General features: G+C 36.7%; 1 protein-coding gene across 4 annotated transcripts in view; it reads right to left on the bottom strand.

Annotated features, from left to right (window-relative positions):
- Nucleotides 1-1,426: 1,426 nt before the first annotated feature.
- EPHA3 (EPH receptor A3) overlaps nucleotides 1,427-17,640 on the bottom strand; it is a 324,141-nt gene continuing 307,927 nt past the window's right edge. For all 4 annotated transcript variants that reach the window (XM_072721035.1, XM_072721049.1, XM_072721042.1 and 1 more), the window contains 2 exons: nucleotides 10,842-10,997; nucleotides 1,427-4,184 (listed from right to left, as the gene is read on the bottom strand). In XM_072721035.1, the coding sequence (XP_072577136.1) occupies nucleotides 4,079-4,184; nucleotides 10,842-10,997 (262 nt within the window). In that variant the 3' untranslated portion in view covers nucleotides 1,427-4,078. The remainder of the gene's footprint in view (nucleotides 4,185-10,841; nucleotides 10,998-17,640) is intronic.

Genomic DNA, 17,640 nt, shown 5'->3' with positions numbered 1-17,640 from the left:
TTTGGTAAGGTGACTTGGACCTTCTGAGCCTTGATTCTCTCAGATATTAAAAGGGAGTAATCTGTGCTCACAGGTTTGTTGAAAAGATTGAATGAGTTAGCTTGTAAATAAATGGTAATAACAAAAAACCCTATTTCCTAATAGCACTTCATAGGTGTTCACTGAATGAATACGTATATTCTTCTTCACCTCTTCCCTTTTATTGAGCTAACCTGCTGCTTACAAGTTATTCTCTACTCCAATCAATGGGATCAAATGCTCATTCTCCCTTAAGGTAATCTTAAATCGGATCTGTTTTGTAACCTCTCCCCATCAGCTTTACCTCTACGGAATTCTTGGTCACTTATCTTGCCTTTAGTGTTAGTCTTTTTTGGTTTTCACATATAATCATGTTCTTTTTTTTTTTTTTTTTAATTTTTTATTTATTTATGATAGTCACAGAGAGAGAGAGAGAGGCAGAGACACAGGCGGAGGGAGAAGCAGGCTCCATGCACCGGGAGCCTGATGTGGGATTCGAACCCGGGTCTCCAGGATGGCGCCCTGGGCCAAAGGCAGGCGCCAAACCGCTGCGCCACCCAGGGATCCCTATAATCATGTTCTTTATATAGCTTGCAAATGACTATGGACCTACTTTATAAAAACTATCAGGTGTTTCTTACGTAATATTTGCAGGTGTGGTTGTTTGTTTGCTTTTCATTTTCATTTTATTGGCCTGCCTAAATGCTTTCCTTCTTTTTCCATGAATGACATTCTGATTTTCTTCTGGACAGAAGCCACTCTGACACCTCTAATCCTGTAGATCATGGATCCCACCTGACCCCACAGACTGTCTCCAAGGCCATGCACATGACCATCTCAGTAATTCATTCTTTTGCCCAAAATGATTCACATAGGGCTTGTGAGCCAAGCAAAGCATAAGGGGGCAATCAGCCCACAAGAATGACAATGTAGATTTAAATTAACTAGAGCAATATTTTAAAAGACATAGTTTGCAAACTAACCCAGTTGGGAGAAAAATAGGGTCAAGTGAGGAAGACAAAGAATAAAGACTTAGTCCTGGGTCCTACTGTCCATAATCTCTCAGCTAGGAAATTCATCTCCAGGCTTTTCAGCCACATGGGCTCAAAATCCTCTTTCTCCTTAAGCCAATTAATTTTTTGTCATTTACAATCAAAAGAAAGTTGCCTAATACAGATATGCTTTTTAACTATGAAGATAATATTTACCGCTTATTTTTCTAGCTTGCTGATGATGAGATTTAGACAAAAAGTGGATTATATAGCGTGAATACTCCTCACTAATGGAGAAAAAAGAAACAGGAGCACATTCTTTGTGGCTTATATAAATTTCATTATTTTGCTATTTAAATAAGCACATATCTTAAAATATTTAAAAATGCTTCAAAGACCACTTCTGTATTCCAATCTGTAAAAAATATTTTCATTATGTTTATTATAAAAATATAAATGTTTCCACTACAAATCATTTTACATTAGTAAGAGGCCATCTACATTGTATGACATAAGCTAAATGAGTAATTTTTGAAAATACAAGTTTAAAGTAAATATATATTGCCAATCATATCACATTTATACATGGCTTAATTGATATTTAGCACAGCATAAACTGGGTGAATTACCAGAAATAAATAATATATGTAAATCAAATTTAAGATACAAAACAGATAATATGGTACATAACATTGTGAAGGAGTGTGGTTTCATGTTTATTGAAAGTCAATGCAGGTCCTGTACAAAGAGATGGCCATCAGCACTCTAGTACCTCTACTCCACAGTTAAGAATCGTACACTGTTATGTTTACATATGTACAGGGTAAAAAGTGTGTAAAGTAAATTTATAAGATGTCAGATAAAAAATAGGGGAAAAATGAGGAGCAATATACTGTGTATACAACTTCTACTTTCAAATTCAAATAGAAACCACAGCCAAAAGAAGTGAAATAGATTCCACGATTCTCGACTTCTATTAATTCATGAAATGCACAGATTTTGAGTATGCTTAGAATAGTACCTAAGATAGTAAATGCTAGTATGGGAAAAAAAAAAAAATGAGATTGAAGCCAGATTCAGGTCTCGAACATTCCACAACACAAACAAAATGATTTTTTAAAATGTCTTTTTAGATGCTTCTAGCAGGCTTACGTGAAATTTGTAGTTAATTTCATAATTGCATATATCTTTTTAAAAAAGTTCATGCTCTTATAGATCCAATACAGAATTGGTTTGACTATAAGGAATATTGCAGAAATCTAAGAAATAATCTCATACATGAAGGAACACAACCTAAGCCTTATTACACTAAATTTACAATGGATTAGCACTTGTGGATTTTGATCTGTGACTGTGAGCCATACAGGGTTCCATTTTGCATGAGAACATGAGGGCTGCAGCTTTGATGTATTCATTCAATTCTCGTGACCTATGCATTTCTCATGTCTTATTCCCATAACATGATCATATCAGTGTTAGAAAGAATACAGATAGAGCTAAAATGCTGCTTCACAATATATTCGTGGCCAGATCTCCACCAGATACATCTTTTCCAATATTACTGGGTGCACTCGTATTTGGCCCTTAATGGAATAGCACATCTCATTTCCTGCAATGAGAGATCTCTCCACTGCCTCCAGGTTTTCAGTCATCTGCTGGTTAACCAGCTATTTTGAAAACCAGATGCTCAACAAATGCAGAGGAGTTCAATGCTTCTAAGTCATAAACCAAAATTACAACAGGTGCATGTCAGTGGAAGACTCTTAAAGATAATAATACCTGCTATTGATGATCACAATGTCTAATTAAATGAACTAATCCCCAGTGATGCAAATGCATAGCTTAGTTTTCATTATTCCTTATAAACAGCTCAACAAGTTTAAGCAAAGATATTAAGTGACATATCAAAGTCAGTCAGCAAGTGATTATTTGACTCATGCATTGGCCTCTAGACTTTGTCACCAATTAATGCAGCAATCTAAATAGGATTCCAATTCTTTCCAGTGTGGCTATTCTGTACTCAGGAGCTCTAACATAACTCCTTTACTGATGGAGGGTGGGGAAGGTCTAAGCACCAGAGCAGGGCAGGTATGTCACTGAGAATCCATTACATACAAGCCAGTATATTACACTGAATTAGGAGCATATAGTTTACAATAAATGCAGAGATAAAAATGGATGGGATAATTCAAACTGAGATGTGGGTGGTGGATGAATAGGGAAGGGGTTTGGTTTCTTTCTTTTTCGATATAGATACAGGTACATAGAAGTGGATGGTTCAGAAAATCTAGAAAGAAACCCATCATCTCCCCATCTAGTTTACCATGTTTCTTACTGCTGACAATCTGAGAAAACATTTGGCACTTGGCTGTAACAAATCCAAATTAAATCAAGGCATAAATAGAAAGCAATAAAAACAATTCAAAAGAAAATAAATATGTACTTTTCTTCAAAATTAAGACACATTTTTACATAATACTTAAGGAGGCTAACAGTTAAAAATATGTAGTACTTAAAACAACTACACACTTCATTTCTATATGAGTTTAGCAGATGAAAGAGAAAAATACAATGACAAAGGTAGTATATATGGCCAGATAGTTTGAGGTATAAATTCCTCTATTTTGTTTGCTTTTAAAGAAACAAAATACCTGGTACAGATTTCTTCTGTGTATAAAAATATTACAAGTCTTTTCTTTTGTGGCTATTAGTAAACAGAGCCACCATGTTCATTTTGTTATTACGCTTGTTCTGCTTCTATGATAGTCAGTTTATGATCAATGGCTCTATGCTAGTTCTTCATCATTCCACGCTGAAGAATTTTAATTTAACATTTAACCCATCAACTAATATAAAAAAGCAGTTACAAAACAAAATACATCCCCCCTCCCATCCATTAAATGATAGGGGAAAATAAAGAGTCTTTCAATTCCATTTTAAGGCATTTGTATTCGTATCTGAGTGTCTTATTGGGCTTGGAATTGCCACCAGCATCTCCAGCACTATCATCTGTCTGTAGAATGATGCTACATCTTCCACAGCCACCACTTCCTTCCAGAAATAACACTTTACACTGGAACTGGACCATTTTTTGATTGTGTTTCTAGAACTTTGATGCTACTGATGATTTTCTTCTGTGGACCGACCACGGTGACACCGACCTTTTTCATGTCACTGTAAAGAAAAAAAGAAGAAGAAGAAGAAGAAGAAAAAGAAGAAGAAGAAACTGTCTGGTGAGAATCCTGGTTTCCTGAACAGTATTATAAGCAGAAGGTTTTCAATCAGCAAAGCTTGCACAATCACATATTCCAGCTCTTTGAACCTAATTTTCTGATTTTTGCATCATCCATGCGCTATATCCTGACCATTCCACCTCTATCCTTATGAAAGAACAGATGGTTTAGTAGGTTGACCAGTGTCCCCTCAAAATTTCTGTCCAACTGGAACATCAATGTGACCTTGGTTGGAAATTGAGTCTTTGGAGATATTATCGAGATAAGGGTCGAGATGAGATCATACTAGATTAGGGTGGGTTCTAAATCCAATGAGACTATCTTTAGACACAAAATGACACAGACTAGAAGGCCATGTAAAGATAGAGGCAGAGACTGGAGTTATGCTGCTGCCAGCCAAGAAATGGTAGGATGGACCAGAAGCCAGGAGAGCCAAAGAAGAGTTCCTCTGCCCCAGAGATTTTGGAGCAACTATGGCCCTGCCAATGCCTTTATTTCCAAAGTCTGGCATCCAGAACTGTGAGAAAATAAATTTCTGTGGTTTAAGACAATAAGTTTGTGGTAACTTGTTATGGCAGCCCTAGGATACTAATACAAATGATCAGAAATTCTTCACAGGGCATTATCCTATTGCCTTGTCCCTGGGCCAGCTTGGGGACCATTTTCACTGCAAGAATATGTTGCAAGGGACACTGTATCAGTTTCCACAATCAGGTCCCAAGAAACTACAATATTCCATTCATCTCTTGAGACGCCATCACTGGGCCCTGAGCTGCCTATAAGTCTGGCTACCTTGATATGACCCTGGAGAGCCACGTATAAGCATTTAGTCTACACTGTCAGTGATGTAGCACCTGCACCAGGGCAGACATAATGAGGTCATCTCCAGCCCTCTGGACTAGACCAGATTCATGTTAGATGAATACATCAGTCAATACCAACATTAGGGCAGAAGAATCACCCATCTGAGCTCTGCCCAAACTTATAATCCATGACATGGTCATACACAATAAAACTGTGCTTTTGAGATAGTTTGTTACACAGTTCTAGACTACTGGAACAATTTCCTTAAAGTATGAATTCCTTTCTAAGTAGAAGCAATGACTAGGATCTATTTCCATTTGTCAAAAATATTTAAAATAGTTTAAACTTAGAAACCAGAAATTAAAAATAAAGATTTTAAAAACAAAAGGAATTTCATTTGGGGGCAGGAGGAGACTTAGCTAAGCATGTGCAAATAATTAATTAAATAGCTTAGTTCAAGTGATTTGTGAATATTCGTCTTTTAGGTCTTGACTCAAACATAGTCATCTCAGAAGACCTTCCCTGACCTTCTTATTTAATACTGTAAAACCTCTTGCACTCATACCTGCATTTCCCATTTTCTTTTGTTTCATTTTCTTCCAAAGCCTTTATCACCATGCAGCATATTGCCTTTCTTTTTGATTTATTTTCTTTATTCTCTAGCCTATCCCACAAGAAGGTGAATTCCATCCATGTGAACAGATCCTTGTTGGTTTTGTATTCTGCTTATCAACCACACCCTGGACAATGGCTATCATGTAGTAGGGGATCAATATATACTTAATAAAGAATGAATCAATAGTCTAAAATATGTTTATTTGGGGAAACTGACAGAGGAGTAAAGTATCACTTAGCCAGGAGTGCCAGACTAATTGAGAAACTGTATGCATGCATGTACACGTATGTGTGAGCACACACAGGGACACATGGAAGGGGTTCCTTCATATTGATCACCAAGGAAAGAATGAAAGGTTGGGAGCTCAATTACCCGGAAACGGACCAATTGGTTTCTTCAGAAGTGAGTTCCGAAGCAACAAAACTGTGCAAGCAGACACTGGGTAACCATTTTAGAAGCAATCTATATGATATTTATACATCTCCTACGTAAAATTAACCAAGACTTGGTTGTATTCCTATCACCTAGGCTGGGAATGAAATCCTGATGACCGGCTGGCGCTGATGTACAACCTGTATCTGCCCAAGTTCTCTCTGATTTTACTCTGGTAGCCTTGCCTCACCAGGAAGGCTATATGGTGACAGCAGGCTTGCCGCTCTGTGTGACTTGTGGATAATGAAACTCACTCAGAGTAACATAGGTTATTTACATACGCTGATCCCTACTTCTGAGAGTATGTGTCATATGGGATTTTGCTTCTTCATATACCATGGATCTACTGTTAAAAGGAACAACAAACATTTCCCCACTTATCTCTAAACTATAGGAATTTTGAGCCAAAAAACGGAGCAGATATAAATATATTTGTAAATCAATAAATCCTCAGTCTTTTTTTAATTTCTTTTCTCAACTTTATTCCAATTCTATGCTATACTTTTCATGATTTGCTAATTTTTTCTGTCTTCCTTTTCTCCTTCTTAGAAAACTTTAAAAAACAAAATGACAATCTTGGAAAGCAGGGAAAAAAAATCTTCTAAGTTAATAAAATAAATTTCCAAGCTCTTTGAGAAATTTAAGCATAGTGAGAGTAATACATGCAATGTTTGGCGTAATCCTCTCAATGGAACTGAAATACCCACACCCCAGTGACTAGAAAAAAGTATGATGAGAGTTCACAGATTGGTTTGGGACAACTCTGAAGGACCAGCCCAGCTCCAGGACTTGTTCTGACAGGAAGGACCAAGTCTTCTCCTTCAGCCCAATACCCCACCTCCGCCTCTGTCACCACTTTTTCTCTCCATCACTTTTTTTTTTTTTTAAGATGTATATCCTAAACGCACTTCTCAAGAAATCTTGTGCATAAAACTGTTAAAGATTCTGTGCCTGGAACCCAACATAAGCAGATAGATACCTAATTTTGTATATATTTAATGCAAAGGATTATATGAGATAAGATAAAGTAATTATCTCATTAGGTTATACCTTACCTTAGAATTTTATGCTCCCTCTATCCTCCCTACCCCTGCCAAAACGTCTCCTACCCACCAGGCTGCCAAGTCCAAGATAGTTGTAAACATCAGCTCCTGTAATCTAAATAACATTTCCACATGCTTATCTCATTTTGACTATCCAATTCAGAAGAGCAGTGGAAAAGTTCAAGCCTAAAGAGCAGCTCAAGAATAAGACCAGAGGTTAATAAGCTATCTGGCTGGCCCTTCAAAGGCAAAGGACAGGTGATGACACTGTGAGAATGGCATCCAAGGGTGCAGGATAATGACCTGGAGCAATTAATCCACCCAAGATTCATTCCACACGCTCAATTCTCTCTCCAGTTTCTATAAGCAGCACTCCTGCCCTTTCTCGTTCTCTCTTTCCTTTTCACATTAACCTCTCTAAATCCATCGTAGGTTATGAATAATATTTTGAAACATACGCTTTTTGGACTGAACAAAACCACACATTTTCAGGATTTCATTTGAAAATTACATAATGCGATTGGTTTGTGTGTAAATGAAGTCCCTACACTAACATTTTGAAATAGACATTTCCTTAGATATGAAGCTCTACAGATCTTTTCCTGTAACTTGAAAGTCTGGGTAACAGAAAAAAAAAAGAAGTTCAATATCTTTTTTTAGGTGTTCTGTCTTATTTCAATAAAAACTCTAGAGTTATTTGGTCAAGAGAATCATTTCTGAATTGAATCTGGATGGCACAAGAAAATGGAATCGAAAGGAATCAAGTTTAAACAAAAAAGCCCAAGACTGCAAAAGGTGGGGCGAAATAATCAAGTTAAATGTTGTATAGCTTTTAAGATAAAAAGGTTGCCTCATTAGATTTCTTCTCTCATCACATATTTTTTATAAATTCTCATTTCTGTTATATAAATCAGGAGCATGATGTACACCACATTGCAGATACCCACGAAACAAACAATTTTTTTTCAAGGAGATTTAGATTGATAGATGTTAATTCTACATTGTCCCTGAGTTGAGGAGAAAGAACATTGTGGGGACTGAAATACAGAGACATGCAACCATCTGCTTAGTGCGAAGGACAAATCTGAAAGAGCTGTCTCCCAGGAAAAGTCAGCTTTCAACTTTACTGTACATTCACAGGTTGTTTAAATATAATAATTGAGTGAAAATATTTTCACCAACCAAAAAGAGCTCACCATCCAACAATGTGCTCTTGAGGCAATCACACCCCTGACTTGGAAGTAAAACAAATGCCGCCACTTCATCATTTTAAGCAAATAACTTTCTTACCACATTCACAGCTTCTTATATCTGACTACATTTAAACTGAGCTAGCATTTAATCATATTAACAGTGTTCTGCTAATCCCCTTCAGTATGGGTTTTTCATTATCTAAAAGCTCTGAGTGCTGATATTTGATTGAGAATAAACATTTATATACCTTTGCCTTTGAAAATCTGGCAATGCTGCAGAACGTTCAACTTTGTGTTTACTCTTTGCTATGCTTCTGTGCTCTGAAGTAGGTGTCTTGTATAGCATAACCCTAATTGTTTACATTACTAAAATAAGAATTTATAAAAATATTTAAATACATTAATATAGCCTGAAACTGTGTTGGATCAAAATAACTACCACAGAAACTCAAATAGTGGGATCCCTGGGTGGTACAGCGGTTTGGCGCCTGCCTTTGGCCCAGGGCGCGATCCTGGAGACCTGGGATCGAATCCCACGTCGGGCTCCCGGTGCATGGAGTCTGCTTCTCCCTCTGCCTGTGTCTCTGCCTGTCTCTCTCTCTCTCTCTCTGTGTGTGACTATCATAAATAAATAAAAATTAAAAAAAAAAAAGAAACTCAAATAGTATTATTGACTGGGCCAGAAATCTATTCAAGAAACATTATATTATACCTCATACAGAAATTGCCTACACGTGTCAAATAAACTGGAGGGGGTTTATTTTCTAAGAATAAATTCTTCTCTTCAATAGGAACATACCCTTCCCTAAAGATCTTTTTGTGAATTTTTGTGTTTCTGATTGGAATGCTATATCATCAGTGATAAACTTTACCTATTTTCTTAGGCACTTGTATGTCTACTAATTATACTGTACACTCCTTTTTGACATCTAATCTGTTGCTCTCCACAGTGACTTGGAGAGCAACAGATTGGTTTAAATGACTGAGGGGGTGACAGAGAAAGTCTTTATAAATATTCAACATTTAAATATTAAGATATTGGATGGGAAGGATAAAACTTTAAGAAACTTGAGGGCACTACAGGGTTTATTTAATGAAATAAACAAACAAAAAATGAAACAAAGGTCAAGGTAGAAGGCTCTGACACGAAGTGACCATAGACTCCAAACAGACCCTGCAAGCTACAAAACTGTCGATAACTTTAGTTTAGATGCCTGGCACAAAACCTCTTTCCTTGGAGCAGTCCTCTAGCTTCCCCTCAGAAATGGGTCCCTACAGCCACATTCATCTATTTCACCCCACCTCTTTCGAATAGAAATGAGATCAGGGCACACGGTATATGATTTTGGAGGAGCCAATCTACAAGTAGGACTAGTCCATCAGAACTTCTCTTCTGGGAACTTAGGAAAAAGAGAATTGGACCCTGGTCAGTTGAGTGACACACCAAGGTTATACGACCTGGGTCTAAGAAAACCATTCATAGCCACATGCATGGAAATGCAAACAAAACAAAACAAAACAAAAGTCACTGCACAAAAAAAAAAAAAAAAAAAAAAAAAAAAAGAAAGGAAAAGAAAAGAAAAAGAGAAAATGTAGTTGTATTAGGAAGTAAATTGGGTTTCATTCACAGAGAGATGGAGAATATAGCTTTCAGCTCTTCATTTTCTTCATTTTCCAGTTCGAAATAACCATACCCTGTGAATGAGTATGAATTTTATTGATTATATACTAGATTCCCTTGATTCCTTATAAACATCCTTTTCCTTTAGCCCATGTGTTCATATGAAAGGATGCCTTTTAACAAAAATCCCTAAGAAATACAGCATGTTATACTTGATTATTATTGACTTTAACACATAAAACCATAAATTAACATTAATTAATGCATACTGAATATGCATATCCTGTCATTCCAATCTGACTATAGTAAGTAAGCCTTTTAAGGAAAACAATAACATTGTGTATCTTGAACATATTTATAACTTCATTTTCTAACATGATATCCATTCACAGGGTAGACAATAGTAGATGACGACGTATTATTATTTACTAGATGTGAAAACTACTTCTAGACCTTAGAGTGTTTCCCTGTATACCAGCTTATCCACTTGGCTCCTAATTTTCCACTTCCATAGAGGTTAGGCTTTGTTATAAATAAGAGAAAATCACAAATGCAAGAATGCTTCATCATTATGCTGTATTTACTTATGTCTTAAATTAAGAACTAGGGTCACTGGGGCTGGGAATGGGTATGTGCCTGTTGGCCAAACTGGAAAAGGTCATTGTTCAATGACTACACCTATTGCGAGAGCGCCGGTGAGGGAGGAAGACACATCAACACACATGAATCTAGAAGGCGTCGTTGACAGACCCAGAGCCCAGCATGGTGGTTACAGAAGGCAGTAAGACCCTCCGAGGTTCAGCTAATATTTGTAACTCATTTATCCAAAACACATATGTCCACTAGAAGTTTTAGAATCACACAGTCTTAAAAGAAACCTTTCTCTTACTCTGTGGAAATCTTGGCTATGGTGTCACAAGAACTGTACTCCACGCCAGTGAAGATTTCCTTGCACTGTGCTGTCCGGACACCATTGAGCCAGTCACCCGTTGTGCGGAAGGTAGTGATGTCGACGCTGCTTTGGTCCAGAAGAAGGTTCGATGGCCTGTGAGAAAAGAAAACACCAAAGGGAGAGAGATCAAGACTCAGCAGAGTTGTTGTGTGTCAAAATTTGACACCAACATTAGCAGGAACTTCCAGACTTCATGCGGTGTTCCTGTTTATCTGTGGAATTTATCTGCCATGAAGGCTTTGTCTGCGCAAGCTGGCAGCTGGCAAGACTGCCATGGGATCATCTTGTCTCAGTGCTTCCCTTCTCCACTCATGACTGCTTTGTAAAGCAATGGAACTTTGCCAGTGGAATGCATAAACATATCCATACCTACTTCTATAATGTAATTTTTGCTTTTAAAAAAATATTTTATTTATTTATTCATAAGAGACACAGAGAGAGAGGCAGATACACAGGCAGAGGGAGAAGCAGGTTACATGCAAGGAGCCTGATGTGGGACTCGATCCTAGGACCCCAGGGTCACACCCTGGGCTGAAAGCAAACACTCAACTACTGAGCCACCCAAGAGTCCCAATAATTTAGCAAAGATAGTGGTAATTCAGGATACAGTTAGGGCAGATGTGACACATGGAATACTCTGCTGCCTGGAAATTCATTTGTAGACATTGCACAGGTTGTTGTTTAAGAAACACTTGAACAACCTAGATTTTACGTAAAGCAGGACATAAAGTCAGCACAGATGTAAATAATGTCACATATGTCGTTCAGAATAAAGATCACCAAAGGAATAGAAAAAAATAGGTAACAATAAATGAGTCTCACATATATGACAACATCAAATGGAGTTCAAGATAGAGAACGATGAAAGAGAGAGAGAGAGATAAATAGATAATAGACATTGTGACTGTGGTTTGATTTGCACAATACAATCATCATTAAGGGAAATTTCTAGAATTGTTTTATATAACTGCAGGTCTGACCATTGATCTATGACCAACCACAAGATCTGGTGAGTCAAAGGAACAGCGGGGACATAAAAGAAGCAGAGAGGACCATGTTTTCATCCTGGGAGAGCCAGAAGCAGCAGCAGATTGGTAAAATGACCTTCAGGTATTTTTTCCAGCTCTGTGTGATGTGCATAATTGTCCTCTGACTCATAAGACTGGGACCAGTGCAGTTACCAGATAGAAAATTGTCCTCTTCATTTTCTTCTGTTAAGGAAAGGAGCTGGAGCTCCTTCATAACTACCTCTGTTATGAAGTTATGAAGTTATGAAGGCCTCTGTATTGAGATGGGTATTAACAACAATGGTAATGATGATGACATGGAATGTTTATGAGCATTCTACTGTCCTGGGCTCCATACTAAGCATTTTACACCCACACGAACGGTGTTGATTCTACAACAGGTAATGATACTATGTACCTGTAATAGATGTAGAAACTGAAGCTAAGAGAGACTAAGCCACAGATCTGAGTTTCCTCAGGCAAAAGAGCCAGAGCTGGGATCTAGACACAAGTTATTTTATCCCAAAGCCCACACTCTTGGCCACTGTGCTCTACCACTTGGGTACAACTTTGTTCACATTGCTTTCCCCATGTTTTCTCTAAAGTTACTTTTGGTTCCATGAGGTAGCCTCTTTAATTTTTATATTCCATGAAGTGCAGTGTCCTAGTGCACAGGTACTGGGACCAGGAGGCTTGGGTGGAATCCTGGGTATAGCACATACTATCTATGTCACCTTCAGTGATTTCCCTTTTTTTTTTTTTTTTTTAAGACTTATTTATTTAGAGAGAGAGACAGAGAGAGTACATGTGTGCACAAGCAGGGGAGGGGCGGGGGCGAGGGAGAGAGGGAATCTCAAGCAGACTCATGTCCAGTGGGAGTCTAAGAGCCCAACACAGAGATCAATCTCATGACTAAGCCGAAATCAAGAGTCTGTTGCCTAACTGACTGAGCCACCCAGGCACCCCCAGTGATTTTTATTTTGTCTGTTTCCTCATCTGTAAAACGGGAATGATGGTCCCAATAGAGTTCACACAACTGAAGATTAAATGAGGCTTAAAAGAGGTCACATATGCATGTGACACTCAGAGATGTGTGGACACGCAATACGCTATCAGCTAGCTATTTGTTAGTCTGAAATGTTATGTTAGTGAAATGTTAGTCTGATATGTGAAATGAAATGTTAGTCTGATATGTTAGGTAACATATCTAGTCAAACGGTTGAAGTTTTTAAAACTTCAAAAAGAAAGTAACAATAAATCCCAGTGTATAAAAAAATGTTAGGAATGTGGTGATGCTGTTAATTATCTTATTGAGCAACTAGAAGTTTGGTCATATATGATCTTATGAGCCTAATAGGGAAACAAACTCATAAAGTAGGTATAATTGGGCCCCATTAGAATAGCCAAAAACTTTTACAAGTTCACAATGACTCTATAGCAAATGCTTGCAAGTGGATATGCTATTCTGACTTCTGTAGTTTGTTTTCATTACTGCAGGAAAATATATTATTAACATTAAGACTGTGTATGTCATAACCTGATCTTTAACTTGTAATTGAGAAAGTACATTGAGATTTTTACCTTTTGAGAGTGGTCATTCAGAATCTTTGATGTTTTGTGATACTGCAGTTAATCAGCACTGAGCTGTTAAAACTTTTTAAAATTATTATTTAAAAAATCCCCAATGTTAGGATTTGTTAACTAAATTTCATATTTTATTATATATTAAAAATTAATACTTTGCCTAAATGAAATCTATTTTTTGAAGTTCTTAAATTCAACATTTAGAATTCTCAGAAGACATCAAAACAAATGAAGGATATGCTAACATGCATTTATCCTTATTGTAGAAACAAATTCAGCTCTCTAAAGTACACATTCAATAATATTTTTAGAAATAGCATGAAATAACAACAAAAGGAACTGCATGGTGTTTTATCTATGAATATGAACCACTGATTATCATCTAGGAAATGTGGTAAAGTTCATCTTCTCAGGAGAAAAATCTTTCTGTGAAGCAAATCTACAAATACGCCAACTCCACTCACATTTAAAAGGAATTTTTAATTGGGAGATTTCTATTACTATTGATAATATTTCTCCAACTCACTCCCTGATATGTAGGACACATGTATGAAGTGTAAGGCTAATTTTCTTAAATGTGAACAATTTTGTCATGTCCCAGCCCTGCATGCTGCTGTTGTAGACACAGGAGAGAATTTAAATTGCTACCCATCTGGATTTTGATGGGGATACATTACATTTATTTGATAAAATGGAAATGTTAAGGAAAATTTAATACTGAGTTGAAGAAAAAATTGGCAACATGACAGTTTGGTTCTGTCTATATTTTTATCCTCTTTGGAAAAAATAGATCAAGAGCTGGTTCCCTCCCTCTCATTCATAATCATTTGTCAAGAGGAGGACAGCTGAAAATGGATAATTTTTCAACCTTCTTTCCATTAGACTAAACTACTTCAATTTTCTCTACCTCAATTATTTGACTTATAAATTAAAAATTAAAATTATAGAGTTTATAATTTACATTTATGTATTATGATTTAGTTTTAACTAATGCTCAGAGGTTATCTTAAAAAAAGGAAAAAGGAAACAAAAATTAGGTATTATTTTAAAAATCATTGATTTTTCTTTCCTTCAAGGAATACCTAGAAAACTACAAAGTAGAAATATAACATTGTATAAATCATTCTCTTCTGGAGCATAAGTGTAATTTTCTATGACTCTTCAAATTACTCATCTGCAAAAAGGTTTATTTTCATAATTGAAATTTTCTTGGTTTAGTTTTTTTTTTTCTCCCAGAAATTTGAGGACTTACAGATACAGATATCTGAGCCAGATTCCAAAATTTACACGATATTCATGGGTTGTTTTAGCATGGCCCTCATGGGTGAAATAGCTCTTATCAGTAGCCAGCATTCCATAGACCATTGGACCCTTCCAATCGGTCACTGAATTAATAAACATGATTGATTGGCATCCCATTAAATCAGGTGTAAGAAAATTCTATAAGAAAAATTAAATCAAAAAAAAAAAGAAAAAAAAAAAGAAAAATTAAATCGTACTTAGAAGACTATGAAGTATGAACCATCAACCGGCATATGTGACACGCAGGGTGTGCACAGACACACACCCCACCGCCTGGATGTCTACAGTAGCTGAGCATAGAATCTAACGTCGACTCTTGTCGACTCTTGGTCCTATGAACAGCAATTCTTCTTTATTTATGGGTTTGTGGGTATGAAGAATCAAACCCCAGGACATTTATTCAGAATATTTATGAACTGTGCCTAATAGCAAAATGCAGAACTTTTTCTTCTGAGTTCAAACTGGCTTGTATTTTTAAACTCAACACTATAGCCAGACTCAACAAGAGTTTAGAGAAAATTAGTATAAACAAACTGAAATAGAACAGGACGTGCAGATTAGGGATTAGAGTGACCCCAACTGAGTTTTTCTGTTTATTACTTGGATCAAAGTACAAGGAAGACAAAGAATGGCCTAATTTTCATGCCAGTGACCTCAGGATAACCAGCCCTGCAAAGTATCATTTTTCCACTTCCAAGACTTCTCTGGGGAATTCAAATAAAAATTGGTTCCTTTCCTCCTTGGAGAGGACATCTGGAGAGTTTATCAATGGATAGGAATTTGTGTCTCACTGTGAAGAGCCTGTGATGTCTCTTCACGTGCACCGAGGGAATGCGGGCTTTGCGCAGCTGCAGGCCTTGACTGTTTTTTTTAGACCCAGCCCCAGACTTGGGTCTGAAGGGGAAATTTATAGGTGGGGTGATGTGCACCGTGAGCTCACACTTTTACTAGACAAATTAGATAGGTTTCAATCCACGCAGCTGTAAACGATGTCCTGCCGAGTTCCACCTGAACTTTTACAGCTTTTCATAAATCAGTACCTACTGGCCACAGAGCGCGGTCATTAAAAAGAAATCATGGAAATTGCATGTTTGCTCAGGGGAAGCAAAAAAATAACTTTCCTCCCCCTTCTCCCTCCCTCCCTCCCTGTATTTAGGTTTGTGAATTATTCTTGTATGGATTTTCAGACTGCTGCATTAAAGAGGTAGGCACATACTTTCTTCTCATCAACTCCTATTTTACCTACACATGGCTTCACACCAATTAGCACCTGATATTGGGGACCCAACGTCAATAATCAACTGCCAGTCCCAAGCGTGTCTTCTTGGGAGGATGCTATTTCAATATTGCATCAAAATTCTGAATCACTAGGGTTGAACGTTAAGTTACCCTTTTACGACATAAAAAGACTCCTTTCGGTACGCAAAAGGCTTTCATTTTCACGAATAATACACATTGCCTGAGTAAGTAAGTAGGTCCCAACTGAGTTTAGAAGCAAATATCAGAAACATTAGGGATGTACCCTCTACCACTATCATTATCTGTTCTGAATAGTGTCAGGGAATATATTTACTCAATAGTTTCTTAAAGGCAGAATATTAACTGTATATTATTGTCTGAAACTAGTAACCTAATTTTTCAATGTCTTTTATGATTAACTGTTAATTTTTTTTATTTGAAGTAGTATCTTCTCACCATATTTCAATGGGGAGATTTTTGTATTCACCAATTTTTTAAATGTGGATTTATCACAACCTTGATCTTTTTATCATTAACATTAAAAATTCCAGGTAAGATTAAGCAAATTTAATTTGTCATCAGTAACTAAAAATAATTTTGAGTATACAGAGTTCCCAGCAGGAGAGTAGTTGGTACATGACACATTAGGGAGAAGTAAAGTCATCATGTTTATTTTAGTTATCTCTAGGCCTTACAGATAAGAATCTTAGCAGTTATAGCTATTACCTCTGCTTTAATTCTTCCCAGTGGCAAAATTACCTACTTTGACTTTTAAGATTAAAAAAAAAATCGTCTGGGTGTCTGACATACTTGCCTCCCTCTAAAAGGTTCTGCATCCTATTTAATCAGTGAGGAAAATCAGCCTGTCAGTTTCAGAATTGGGGTCAAAGTCACATTGACAAACATTTTTTTGTTGTTGTTGTTAGACTTCTCATAAAGGATGCAGTATTTGCCAAAAAGTTATTCTCAAAAAGAATTATATTATGTTTTCTTAGAAATCGCGTTGCCTATGTCTGCTCCTGTTTATCCTGCAAGTTAATAAAAATTAAATCCCTTCAAAATTAGTGATCAATGAAATGGAACAATATATTTTAAATTATTTCAATAAATTAACTAAGTATGATTGGATCTGCAGAACCTCATTCTAAATTACAATTAAAGGGGCGCCCGGGTGGCTCAGTCACTTAAGCATCTAGCTCTTGATTTTGGCTCAGGTCAGGGTCATGAGAGATTAAATAACCGTGTTTGGACTCCATGCTTGGGAGGAGGGAGAGAGGCTGCCTGAGATTTTCTCCCTCGCCCTGCCACTTCTCCTCGCTCACAAGTTTTCTCTAAAACAAATAATTAATCTTTAAAAAAACCAAAAAAATTAAAAAAACAAATTACAATCCAATATATTGTTTAAGACCTTAAGCTGTGAATTTGGGTGCTTCACTTTAGAACCTCATTCTAAACACATGAATGTAATATTTAATACTTTATGCCAAAAATTTGTATCCCATAAATTACAATATTATTGGAGAATCCTACTGCCTGGAGTATGAAAATTGTGTAAATTTAAAGAAAAAATAATTGCTCTATTTAATTTTACATAAATATCCAAA

Source organism: Vulpes vulpes, chromosome 1 (genome assembly GCF_048418805.1).
Source record: "Vulpes vulpes isolate BD-2025 chromosome 1, VulVul3, whole genome shotgun sequence".
NCBI classification, from domain to species: Eukaryota; Metazoa; Chordata; class Mammalia; order Carnivora; family Canidae; genus Vulpes; species Vulpes vulpes.
The sequence above is the reverse complement of the archived record's forward strand: the minus strand, read 5'-3'. Positions and strand labels throughout refer to the sequence as shown.